The sequence below is a fragment of the Serinus canaria genome, chromosome 5 (genome assembly GCF_022539315.1).
Source record: "Serinus canaria isolate serCan28SL12 chromosome 5, serCan2020, whole genome shotgun sequence".
Classification (NCBI taxonomy): domain Eukaryota; kingdom Metazoa; phylum Chordata; class Aves; order Passeriformes; family Fringillidae; genus Serinus; species Serinus canaria.
The window spans coordinates 593,720-606,845 of NC_066319.1; the positions used below are offsets into that span (position 1 = coordinate 593,720).

General features: G+C 36.4%; 1 protein-coding gene across 3 annotated transcripts in view; it reads right to left on the reverse strand.

Annotated features, from left to right (window-relative positions):
* Positions 1-1,159: 1,159 nt before the first annotated feature.
* KIF18A (kinesin family member 18A) overlaps positions 1,160-13,126 on the reverse strand; it is a 30,336-nt gene continuing 18,369 nt past the window's right edge. For 2 of the 3 annotated variants that reach the window (XM_050975597.1, XM_050975598.1), the window contains exons 14-17: positions 7,290-7,773; positions 6,661-6,765; positions 3,964-4,073; positions 1,160-1,748 (exon numbers count right to left, since the gene is read on the reverse strand). In XM_050975597.1, the coding sequence (XP_050831554.1) occupies positions 1,600-1,748; positions 3,964-4,073; positions 6,661-6,765; positions 7,290-7,773 (848 nt within the window). In that variant the 3' untranslated portion in view covers positions 1,160-1,599. The remainder of the gene's footprint in view (positions 1,749-3,963; positions 4,074-6,660; positions 6,766-7,289; positions 7,774-13,126) is intronic. The other variant, XM_050975599.1, reaches the window with a different exon arrangement.

Below are 13,126 nucleotides of genomic sequence, written 5' to 3' on the forward strand. Positions count from 1 at the left end.
TTTTTTTTGTCCCTGCAAGTATTGCAATTGAACCAACTGATTCCACTCAAGTGCATGCCAAAGACATTAAGAAAACATGGGATTCATCAGTTTTATGTTTTGACTATCAGAATGGTGCATGCACAAGCCTGTCTAAAAACTTTTCAAGATTGCTATGGACATCTATGTATAAGTCTTACATGTCATGAGAGCAGTGAAAGTAACAAGTATATTTAGCAAAACCCAACATACCTCTTGTACACACAATATCAAACAAAGAAGTTCCCAGCATACATTTTACAATAAACACTGAGAATCTGAAAAAAATCCCATAAGTCAAAAATAGTCTGTACAACTTCAGCTGTATCAAAATCATAAATTAAAATTAATTTGAAAACCTTGCTGTTCATCATGATAGGGAAATATTGAGTGACCCTCCCTCTTTATTCTACTGAAATTAGATCACCTCACTATGTGGACATGTCCCACATCCTAGTTTTCAGGCTTCACACAAACCTTTTCCCAGTTCTCATTACTCTACAAGGTCCCAGGCTCACCACAACTATATCACCTACAATTTTTGAAAGCAACTAGGAGGATTCACTTTCTCTCTCCTAGTATTTTTAACTAGCAATGCCTATTTCTTAAGAAATGATTTCTTCCTCTTTGAACCTCCCCAATGAAGACTGCTTCTGCACCACATGGTCTGCTCCTCCAAGTGGTCTGAAAGTTTCTGCAGGCAGCTCCCATTTCCTTTTTCAGAGGTTTGTGGAAAGTGTCCTCCAATCTGTCAAGCATGAATTCTGTAGCACATTAGTGAACGGATCATGTGGGAAGCTCCTTGCTTCAGATACCAGCTCTGACACCACAAACTACTTACAGGACTTCTTCCTCTGGCTCTCACCAGACTGGAGAAATTCACTTCATTTGCACAGGCCCAAGACAGCAGAAAGACATTCTGAAGGCTGGGCAGGCTGTCAAGGTTACAGCACAGCTATACATCGCTCTGTCTCTGAACATTATTGATTAGCTAGAAGTCATTGTAAACAGCACGTACTTGTTATATAACAATATTTGTCAAAATCGATTTAGACATTTTTCATAAAAGAAAGGAACATTTTTTGCTAGAAATGCATTTCACATTATATTGCTCTTAATAATATTAAAATTTATTTGAAGTAATTAATAAAAGACATATTTACAGCTGAATTAAAATGAAAAAACAGAACAGGAGCATTTACAACCAAGTAACAGACTAAAAACCAGAAAGACAAAAAAAAAAAAGAAAAAAGAAAAAAATGTCAGTTTTGGAAATATTTTTTTCTGTCTCTTTGAACTCCACATGTCATCCATAGATACTAACAATTTAAGAACATCTATGGCATTGTAATGGAAAGCATGAACATGTTCTAATATTAGCATCTGCCTAACTTGCTTCCAAATGAAAATCTCTTATAAGATAAGGAAGCTACTTTGATGAAAATAATTTACGGGGTCAAAACAACTTTCATAAGATTTCTACCTCAAAACTCTCAAAACTATTTACAGGAGGAAATCACAATTCACCCTATTCACATTTGCTATCAATCAATCCTGCTTGAAATAGGGATCAACTCAGAACTAAATCCTATTTTTCTTCTTGGAAACACTAAGTAAAAGATTTTTTGATGTCCTTGATTTAACATCCAGTGATACATTTCCTTGAGAAAGGCTTCTAATGAAGTTCCTTGGTATATTCTGTTCTTGCTTCCTGCTCTTCATTTTAACACCTAGTGAAGAAAGAAATGCTATTAGAAATAGAGAGAAACTCCTTCAATAGACATAAGTAAACTGTAACTGACATGGATCTCCTTTTCAGAATAGGTCTAAGAATTTTTACACGTTTCTTTCTGTTACTGAAAGCCTCATTTTAATATACAAACGTGTAATCACTCTTAGGTCAGTAATCCAGTGTTTTAATTGTCTAGAAAGTCCCATGATTAGACCCTCAACTGACAGGAGATGCTATCAAAAAAGTACAATGGTCTATAAAAAGATCTACAAATATGCAAAAAATGTTATTGATCCTTCTTATTATAGAATAGCATTGAAATATGAACACTATGTCATTACAGAAAGTTCTGTCTTTTTAATCTGAAAACAACTCTTCCTCTCAGGTATTTGGTTAAGGTTTATTCTGCTCTTGTTAAGCATGCTCTTAAAAATCAAGTCTATTTGATATTCAGTTCAACACTGAATAATCAAAGTTTTATTCTCATTTCAAAACGTGCTTCTGCATTACACAGTTCCTTAATTCCAGAGTTGGGATTGAAGAGTGGAACCTTCCAAACCTGGTCTGCTGGAGCAGACATTGATACTGATATAACACTGCATGCAATCTGCCTAATAAGTCACCTGGTTAGAGCTTTGACTCAGATATTCAGCTTCCAGAAAGCTTCTTGTAACACAACCTCAACATTTCCAATGAATACAGAATAAGACCTTTTCCCTCACATTCCCTCACAGCAATTTTTACTTAAAAACATGCAAGTGCTGTAAAACCAGTGTATTGCCCATGGCACTGGCAATAGCTACACAGTTGAAATGTTTTCTCACATTGCTTTTCTATTTCATAAGAAAAGCAGACTGAAATTTTAAAACTAATATTGGATCTCCTCTAGATAGCCCAAGAAGATTGTTAAATTTATCTCTGAAGACAGAGCGGGAAAGGCGGCAGAGATGAAGGAAAATTGTACAGATTTAGCATATTAAAATCTGCTTCAGGTGTCAAGCAACTTAATGCCATGCACTAGAAAAGGCAGAGGTTTTAATAAAATTGTGAAGACATTTGTGAACATTGGCTGAAAAAATTATTTGTAACTGATTTTATCACAGAAAAGGTTTATACACCTCACAGAGAAGCCCATATAGTTGAGGCAAACTTTCACACAACAGAACTTGCTAATATTATTATCAGCAATATGTTAAAAGCAAAATAATTTTGTGTCAGTTATTGTTTTTGCCCAGAATAGCCCCAAATTTTAAGACCAATAAATCTCTGAAAATACATTTTATCTATTAAAACAAATCAGTTTGGTGCTGTAAAAAAAACCAAAGAATTAAAAACTGGTATGGAAATTATTAGAGAATTTTATTTCTTGATAAGCCACACTCGGGCAAAGACAAAATTGGTAATAAAGTTCACCAAATTTCTCAACAAGTTAATAAACTATTTTAGGTGGAAGAACTTGGCTCTTGGGAAAAAGGGTTTCCCAACACCCTTGTAATAATATTGAATTGAATTTTGATTAGTTACTATCTATATAACTGACATTCTGGCTCTTTTATTTTTAAAGAAAAGGATATACAATTCAAACCAATGGCCTAGTACACTGTCACAGCAACACGTGGTATTAAAGTGACAATTAATTGAGTGGCAATTTTAATTTTGCACTTGTGCAATCACTGTTACCAAGGCAATAACTTCTGTCCCTTTGATCACCAGAAGCTGATGCCTTGTGCAGGCTGCCCTAGAGCAGAGGCTGGACAGAGCTAAAGAATAGAGCAGGGATTTATTCCAAGGATCTCCTCCATGGACCCACCTTGGGCAGCACCAGAGCCCAGCCAGGGCTGCACCCAAGATGAACCAAAATGGCCCCAAAATGCACGAGCACTCCCGGGGTCTCTCCCTGGGATCAGTTCTGCTCCATTTGCACCTTGCAGTTCATTGTCCCATCCCAGCTTTAGCCCAGGCAGTCCCACCCTGCTTGTTTTTCTCTCTCCAGCCCACGGGGTTTGTGCTCTTGGCCTGAGATTTGGATCATTTGTCCTTGGTGCCCAGCTGGAGCAGGAATTGTTTTGTCTCCCTGCTCTGTGCAGAGAGCTCACCATCCCCTCATGTGAAGCTCTGACCCACCCACTAAAGCAGCACAGAATGTGAAAAACACCGAAGCCAAAGCCCGAGGCAGCAAAGGCAGTGTCCCCCAGCCCAGCCCTGACACTCACCAGCCCCCTGGGGCACTCTCAGGGCCGCATGGCTCAGCAGCACATCCTGCCGAGAGCGCTTGACTGAGCCCGGGGCCTGCAGGCTGCCCAGCACCGTGTTCGAGGTGGAGCTGCAAAAGTGCCACAAAGAGTTTGCCTTCAGTACAGTCACTGCTCACAGTGCTTCTGGCCTTCCAATATTGAAATACTTTAAATATTATCCAGTGTTCATAAAATCGTAACAGAATGCAAGGAATAAACTAATTTATTATGTATATCTATGGATACTATTCCCCTTTCTTCTTTTTAAAAATTTACAAGAATGCTTCAGCTGTGAAAATAAGAACTAATGTTGGCACTTGTATTCAAAGGCAGGACAATATGTCACAGTTTTGTTTAAACCGTAGAAGCCAGTTTGATGGCTCTCACATACAAATTATACTGAGAAATGATCTTAAGGCATGTTACAAAATTCTTGAAATGACCAAGCTATGTTTATTGAACAAATCACATTTTTTTTATTGCTACAATAACTTCTCTACAGCCTCCAACACAGTTGGAGGGGGTGGCTTCATAGCAGACAATACTTTTTAACTAAGCTGCAAGAAAACTGTTACAGCTTCAAATTCATTAAAACAAAACCTCTATATTTTATCCACAGCACTTTATGTGATGAACTTAGGGTCTACAGTGAAAATTATGAACCTATCTGATCTCACCCTTCTGCAATTGCCTCACAAACTTCCTCAGTTCCACTCTGCCAGACAGCCTCGTAAACAAGCTAATTGTATTTATGTCCCAAGTTCCTAGGCTTTTCCTATTCCTGTAATAAATACTGTATTATTTCCACTTTAGAGTCCCCTAACTCACACTTCCTTAATAATAATTTTCTGCCTAAATGAAAATATATAGCAAGCAGCAAAGACTAAGACTTTCCTTGTGCCAGTCCTAAAAATCTATTCATGCATGCCTCTGGCAAGAGAACTTCAGCCAATAAGAATATACCATTATTTGGTAAAATAGTCTCTTTTGACTGACTTGCCTCTAATCCCTTGTCCTGAAAATGCAACTGTTTCAAATTATACTTCTAATGTGGACCATGTGACTGAAATTTATATTTTTATTCTAGCATTAGTAGGAGATGAATGACCAGAATGAGCCACTTCAATCAGGGAAAGCATGGGGGAGAAAAGAGGGAAAAAGTAGAGAATGGAATGAAGACGCTCTGAAAAGCAAGAGCATATTCCTTTTCTCCTTCAGAAATGTGTTTTCATTCCTTCTCTTCATCATCAACTGCGAGACCAAACCATAAAAAATTTCATTCTATAGGCAAATTACTGAGACACATTGATCTCTATAAAAGGAACAGAAGTTGTGGGATTTTTCTGTGGTGTACTGGGAAATAAGTTTGAGACACAAAAGAAACAAGGTGAACAGAAACAGCTACTTTTTTGGGAAGAAATAAGCATATATATATATATATATATATATATTATTGCACAGTTATTACAAAAAAAATGTACTTCAAAAGCCTGTCTGAGAACTTTAACCTTAAGACTACATAAATCAGGCTTCAAAAGTTCCCTCACCTTTCCATATAGAGAATGTAGAAAAGACTGGCTTGGTTTCAGAGAATAGCTGATTTATGTTGCTAAATTCATAATCAGCTATTTGGAAATGTGAGCAGTGCCTCTTTTCTCATCCTAGAGCAGAACAATTTATTCCTCCTCCTAGCAAGACAGTTTAGAACAGTAATTGATAACAATCAGAACAGTTACATGAAACTAGACCAGTTGATTCTGATCTTTGAGGATAGCTCTCTATTTTAAAGGAGCTAATAAACAAAAAGGCATTAAAGTTTCTTCCATGTCCTGTGATCTGTCTATAGCCTTGTCCCACCAGTCCTGAGATATTCTTTATAAGACCTGTGTTGTGGTAGCTCCACTCAGGTCTAGCAGCAGGTCATTTGTAGCATGATTTTAAAAATGGTTGCATCGATTTCTGCTTTTGGAAGTAGGAAAAAGAAAGACCAGCTGTTTCATAGCTAATCGGGGTTAAATACAGTAAAAAAAAAAAAAAAAACAAAACCAAAGAAGTACATACACAAAGAAATTACAATTTAACTTAATGTCTATTCAGTTTCAGCTTCTCTGGTGCTCCTGGTAATAAACCTCTTTTAGGGCCATAAACCAGAAGTGATGATACAAAAGTTCTTCCTAGAGCAGACTGCAAAAATTAGGTCACAATATGAGACTGAAAATGAATTATCAGAAAATCAAAGTTGATCACCTAAGTATTGTCATGTATATTTTTTTCCCTGTTTTCCATTTTGGTAGCTTCTAATATGCTCCAGCAAAGGCAGAACATGCTCAAAAAACATAGATTTATTAATTGATGGCAAAATTTCTCTTTTCAGAATTATGTGCCATCTTTCTACTTTGAGTAGACAGCAGCTACACAAGACATTATATTACTTTGCAATTATTAAAACAGAAGTTCTTAAATCAAGACTAAGGAAAAAAAAAATCTACTGAAGTTACCCAGAAAAGCAACAAAACCATTCAATCAAATTCAAGCATATTTGAATCAGAACATGTCATATACAGGTCAAAATAACTTCTGTAAGAGGTTTTCAGACTTGAAACATTAGCATGAAACTGAAGTAAGAACATGAGAAACAAAAATTCATTTTGTATAGAAGGATTAGTTTAATCTTACCTTAGTATTTTTCTTTTTCTCTGAGCAGCTGAAGTCATTGCCATATATGAGGGCTTCTCAAATACTGGAGCAGAATTTTTGCTTCTTAAGGAAGAAAGATCAAGTCTAAATAAAAGAATTATACTTCTGTAAAACATATTCTTGGTAAAAGTCAAGTAAATTTGTTCTTAACTGTAAACAAATATATGGTAAGTTGAAAACCAAAACTGGGAATTAATTTCATTAATGTTATTTGAGGAAGCTTTGAAGACTTCTGACATGCACAGCAGCTTTAGGCATGGCATTTCACTATGTGGAGAGGTTAAGTATCCATTTTACAAACAGAAAACATAAGGCTTAGAGAAAGTAACTTGCCTGAGGCATCACAATCAATTTAGAAAATGCTGTATTTTCTTTTTGGTACATATCTTCTAAAACAGGATAAGCTTTCAACTCCATTTGTTGTCACTAACATACTACTCTTTTCAAATAATGGCAGAATTAAATTTGATGTTGATCAAAAATTAGGGTTTGATTTTCAGAATGCTGGGTTTATTTATAAAATGGACAGAAATGGAAAAACCCAGCTGTAAAGACAGGCAGGATTAAATGACTTGGTTATGTTTCTCACCCATAAAAAAGGAAAATACCTTTGCACAATGCTATTGCTGCATGGCTGTGGCTCCTTCACAGATGAGTAAGCAGACATTTCAGCTGTTTCATCTGTACCTTCATAGAGAATGATAGTGGAGTTCATGACAGCTTCGTGGCTCTCTGGGATCACATCACACGTGGTGTCCATGATGCTGCCCTGCCTGGCTGCCACATCTGCGCTGCAGGCACTGACTGTCCCCAGGCCTGCCAGGTGCAAAGTCTCCTTCACCACAGCCTCAGCACAGAAGCTGTGCCCTGGCTTTCTGCAGGAGTCTGGAGTATCGACCAGAGGGTACACCTCCTTGGCCAGAGAATCCTCCAGGTGCTGCAAGCCGCTGTGGCTGGAGGCAGGTGGGCTTGGAGCTACCACTGGAGAGTCCATCAGCCTCCTCCTCGTTCTCTTCTGTGGTGGTTCTGTGTATTCTAACACCTGTTGAGTGTTGTTATTCATTTCTTGTGATGGTGTACCAAAAGAGGTGCCTGTCAAACATGAGTAATGGTGATTAGCACATCTAACTGCACATACTACTCACATATGGCTTTTCCCTTCCTCTTCCCTAGTGAGACGTTACCAGAAATTATTACAAATACTATTTATTTCATATTTATATAAACTTGATCATGTAAGTGAAACTATTTCTATTGCAGCATAGTCTAAGATGGCATTTCCTGTGACACTCAAAGTATTATAAACGTGCATAGGTTGGCATAGTTAACCCCAGAGGTTATAGAAATAATCACAACTAAGATCTGACAGATGACAAGAGCAAATGCAAGAGTAAGAGTATTGAAAATTATTGCACCACCACGACAAAACTCCTACTTTAAGGTGGTACAATCACAGTAACCTAGAGCTGACTCCTGACCACAGCAGTTTTTTCCCCAACAAGTACCATGCAGAATAATGAGACTGTTGAAAAAGGAATGACACAGAACCATCTAGAAGGACAAAATTTTCTGACACTGCCCCTTTGCAAAACACTGCTTTCTCATTTGCAAAAAAAGAAGTTAAAGAAGTTAAAGTTACTAGGATTCTGTTGCCCTACTATTTCAACTGTGGGGAGCAAAGCTCTTGACTAACAACTTTCGCCACCCTCAAAAATAAAGCAAGCAATACAGTGCAATTGGCCATTCTCTTTCATCCTGATTTAAACTACTTTTCTTGAAGTGTCATAATGGTTTCATTTTCAAGCAAGTGGTAATAAAGGCAATGTCCAAAGTAAGACAGAAAAGGCCTTTCTCTTACTCAAGCTTTCAGTGAAGGAGGATCATTTTAAGACATAGCTTACTGTTCAAATGGTTATAATACCAAAAAGCTATGGAATTTTTTTAAACAAATCAAGAGCAGCAGAGGGCTGTCAAAACCTCAAGTCCTTCTATATTTAACTTCCAGTGCAAATTTAAGAAATGAAGCCTAGTATCCTTAAAATGCCTATGGATTGGATCCCCTTCAGCTGGCAGCCAGACTCACACTCCTCCTTTCTGTATTGCCTACTTCATGCCTATGAGCAACTCAACTGCAAAAAGAACTCCTGCTTTTTAAATTGATGCAAGTTACTCGGGAATTAGTTACGGTATTCCTAGAACAGTGTTGATAAATATTTATTTCTTCTAGATTTCATTCTATTTTTGCCTCAGACTAAGAAAGCTAGTTTGAACTCGTCAGTCTGAATGCTTCTATAGCTCTCTCTCATGTGTTAACACTTAGGGCATTTTAACTGTTCCAAAACCATTCTTTGAACACAACAAAGACTGATTAAGAACACGTATGTATTATTTCACCTCCACAAGCTTGATTTGTTACAGAAGACAAAGCTCAAATAGTTGTAGCTTTGCTTTTTCTCTGCTTACCATTTCTCAGGCCCCATTTAATGTTGACCTCATTGCCCAGTTGCATCCAAACTTGCCAAGAGGCTTTAAAAAAGCTGATTCCCAAGCACCCTTAGAAATCAGATATCTTGGGAGAAGGCCCAAGCAAGGTCCTCAGGAAGAAAAGCCAAGGAGGGTCAAACCCTCCCCCAACACTGCTTTTGGTACACACCTTGGAACTAGACATGCCATATGATGGGATACTCAGCTAGATGAGATGATGCCCAGTTAGAAGATAGAAAACAGAACTGTAAGGGACAGCCAAAGATTTAAGGACCAGAGTGAGACCTAGACCTGTTCCAAGAGGATAAAACAGGTAGTATCAAAGTATGTACAAGTACCAAGGAAATTAGATACAGGCCACAAGTCTATGCTATGTTGCCACAACTTAATTCAATAATGAAACCATTGAAAAAACAAAGCAAACATTAATCCTCACTCAGGGGCTCAGTGTCAGAATGAACAATGTTTAAACTGCTTATGAGAAAAGCAGTGTGGACAATTCATGAACAATTTAAATTCCATGACATTGCTTGGAGCTTTGAAGAAATACATACATGGAAAACTTTGACCTGAGAGGACTACCTGGTATGAAATAACTGAATTGGGAATTTGTCTATGTGTGCACTTAGGAGCAGCTCACTTCATGTATGTAAAGGACCTTTTCTTTGTTAAAATGCAAAATATGTTGTTATCTTGTACCACATCTAATCCACAGCCAGCTTTCACCAGGTGAAATGCAGCAGGTTGCTGAGAAGCTGATTGTAATCTGAACATTAAGCTAATTCAGGGCCTGAGTGTTCCCCAAATAATCGTTACCTCCACTCAAAATAAAGAAGGCCCACTGTGATAAAGACATATTCTTCCAAGACTTGGTTGGATTTAGTAACAAATTAATAAACTTATTTATGAACAATTTAAAACATCTACTCTCTGTCACTATTAACAATAATAGGCTTCATTATGTACTTGCTCTTTAATTTTGTTTAATAAGTATAATATATACCTCTAGTATAATAGACTAACAAATCTTAATAAAAATTTTGAGTCATCACAACCAAAAATTGAATCCAAATCTTTTTTTAAAGAGACTTTTGACATCTTATATTCTTAAATACAAGAATAGGGCTTATATAATCTAATGTTTGAAATAACTATCCATTAAATGACTCAGGACACATTTTAAATATTCATTTATTAGTTTTTACTCCTATTTATATGCATCTGAAAGTCTGTTTGAGGAAAAATAATGGTTAGAATTCTATTAGTCCATTGCTACATTAGGACAGGGAGGTTTCAGTTTCACAAAGTTTGCTTACTGTAAGACACTGAGGTTTTGCAAATGTCCTAAAGTTACTAGAAGGAAGTCTTATGGAGAAACATTTTGGTGAGAGTGCCAAGGTTTAGAAGCTTCTACAGGCCTAAATATTGGAAGCATTTTAAAATTAACTGTAAATACCAGCATTTAAATCATTAACTAAATACGTAAAGAACACAAAAGTACTGCCAACATAAATAATTTGATGAATTCCATCATACTGGAAAACATTTTTACAGTAATACAAGTAAACTGATAACGATAGTTGCAGGAATTCTATAAAAGGCAAATATAAGCTGTTAGTAAAAACAAAGACCTATTTTTAAAATCTATTTATTTCTGGAATAAAACTCACAGTAAAACAAAGTTAAAAAGCTTTTCTTGCCATTTAAGTGTTGGAAATAATACAAGGTACTTAAGAAGTGTTCCTTCCCACAGCTTTTTGTGGGGATATTAGGCTCCTAATACCATAAACAGGTAAACAAACCAGGAATATTGTATTTAACTTGGTTTCACTAAATAACATAAACCAAATATGATGTCACAAAAAAACAACTCCAAAATCCTAAATCCACTTTAGCTTCTTGTTCTACTGTATATAGCTCCAAACCGTTATGACCTCAGGTAAATAAATATACAGCAAGAAAAACACTGGGACCCACAAAACAAAGAATTGCCAGTGTTGTTATTTCCACCTTACTAAGGAAGCAAGATACTGAAGCTAAGTTCTAACTTCTTGGCAAGTGCTTACAATAGCTACTATGGAGAAGTTTATGTAAAAAGGACTCAGACAACAAGAGGTGATACAGAAACTCTATTACTTCCACCCATTTCTAAATACCTGGTACTGAGGATGATACAGTGGAGAACCAAGTGGGGCTATTTACATTTCCTTAAAGAACAAATTCAACTAATGAATTTGTGGATGGCTAATGATAATCATTAAATATTGTCATTATTTTCCTACTGAAAGATAAACAACATGCTCCAACTATATTAAAAAAAATTTCAAATGTGTTCCATAATGAGGCAGGGATATTATGTTTATAGTCTATATTTGCTTCATGTTTTACATTTAGATCAATCTTTTGCATCAATATCATCATCATTCAGTAATATTTTTTATTTCATGTACAAAAATGAATCTCTTATATTCTTTACAGAACAGCCACAGTTAACTTGATGAAGCAGCGGTGAAGAAAAATTTGGAAGCCTAATTTCCTTAACTAGTACTTTCACAGCTACAATGCATCTCTTTAAAAATAAACATTATTCCAAATATACTTCAGAGAAGAGATCACATATTTGCTGATCCTTAATTTCAGGCTGATGTTGATAAAAGATAATTGTCAAAATTCTTTAAGATACTATTTAAGAGATTCACTCAGAAATTAAACATAAAAGCCATCACCCAACCACCCCCATCCAGTGACATGAGGTGGTTTTGGTCCCAAGTCTGCTGGATCATTTGTCCCAAAAGACTACTCAGAAGTACTGATTTATCTGACAAGAAACAGCAATAGCAGATATTTACAGCCCTGGGAACTAATACCAGAAGCAGAATGCACTATGTGTGAAACATGAGTCACAGGAAAAGTGAGCAGAGCTCATGGCAAAACAGCTCTGATGAATTCAGTTAGTTCTAATTGACATTAGGGACAAAATAATGGCCAAGACTTGTCTTCTTCTGGAGCTCATGCTAATACATGCATAAGGGGATTATTTCTGGAAACTGTTCTAAATTAAGTCTAGCAGGTTGTTCTGCTAAAGTTAAATTAAATATTAATGTATTCATTTCAATAAACATTTCTGGGCTACCACTGATTGATCAAATTACAATTCTAATCATACGTTTTCATTCCTTTAACAACTGACTCATGGAATTCCAAACTGCAAATGAGGTCTAGTCAATGCATTTCAATTATTTCATATTCCTGTGACCCAAAGGCATCATCACTGTGATGGCAAGTTTCACAACAGGTTCACAAACAACAGCTGTGAACTGAAAAAGGCTCAAATCCAAGCTGCATTCTTGCAAGTCGCAGTGATCAGCTGTACTGCTTAACACAGCATGAGAAAAAACACTCAGAAGTTACCTAAGACAGTATGGAAGAACTGCTTAGCAAGATAAATCTTTCCTATTCAAGGCACATACTTTTCCTACTTTTAATAAAATCTTTACTATGTGCAACTATACATCAATTTTTCCTGCCATACTCAATAAAAACCTGACTTTTCAGATCAGAATATTTGTGACATGGGGAGGCAATTGATTCCTTTTTTTTTTTCTCCCCCTATAAATCAATTCCATCCTCTCAGTGGTAATGTACAGTAAGGCTTCTGGAAATGGGATGCTTGAAACAATGCCAAGAACTTCCCCATTCAAAGAAATACTTGCAAATACCAGTCAGAGCTCTCCACCCATCAGGCTGAACTCTGAATACTCTATAGCTCCCCATTAATGAACACTTAAGAATGGGTGCCCAAATAAATTCTTAAATGAACTTGTTTCTACAGCTTGTGCTTTCTTGGAGACACAGTTAAATTGTTCATGACATGCATGCTTATAGTGATATTAAGCACACACAAGCTTCATCTAAATTTTTAATATACATGGCAAAAAAACAAAAAAAAAAAGAGGATATT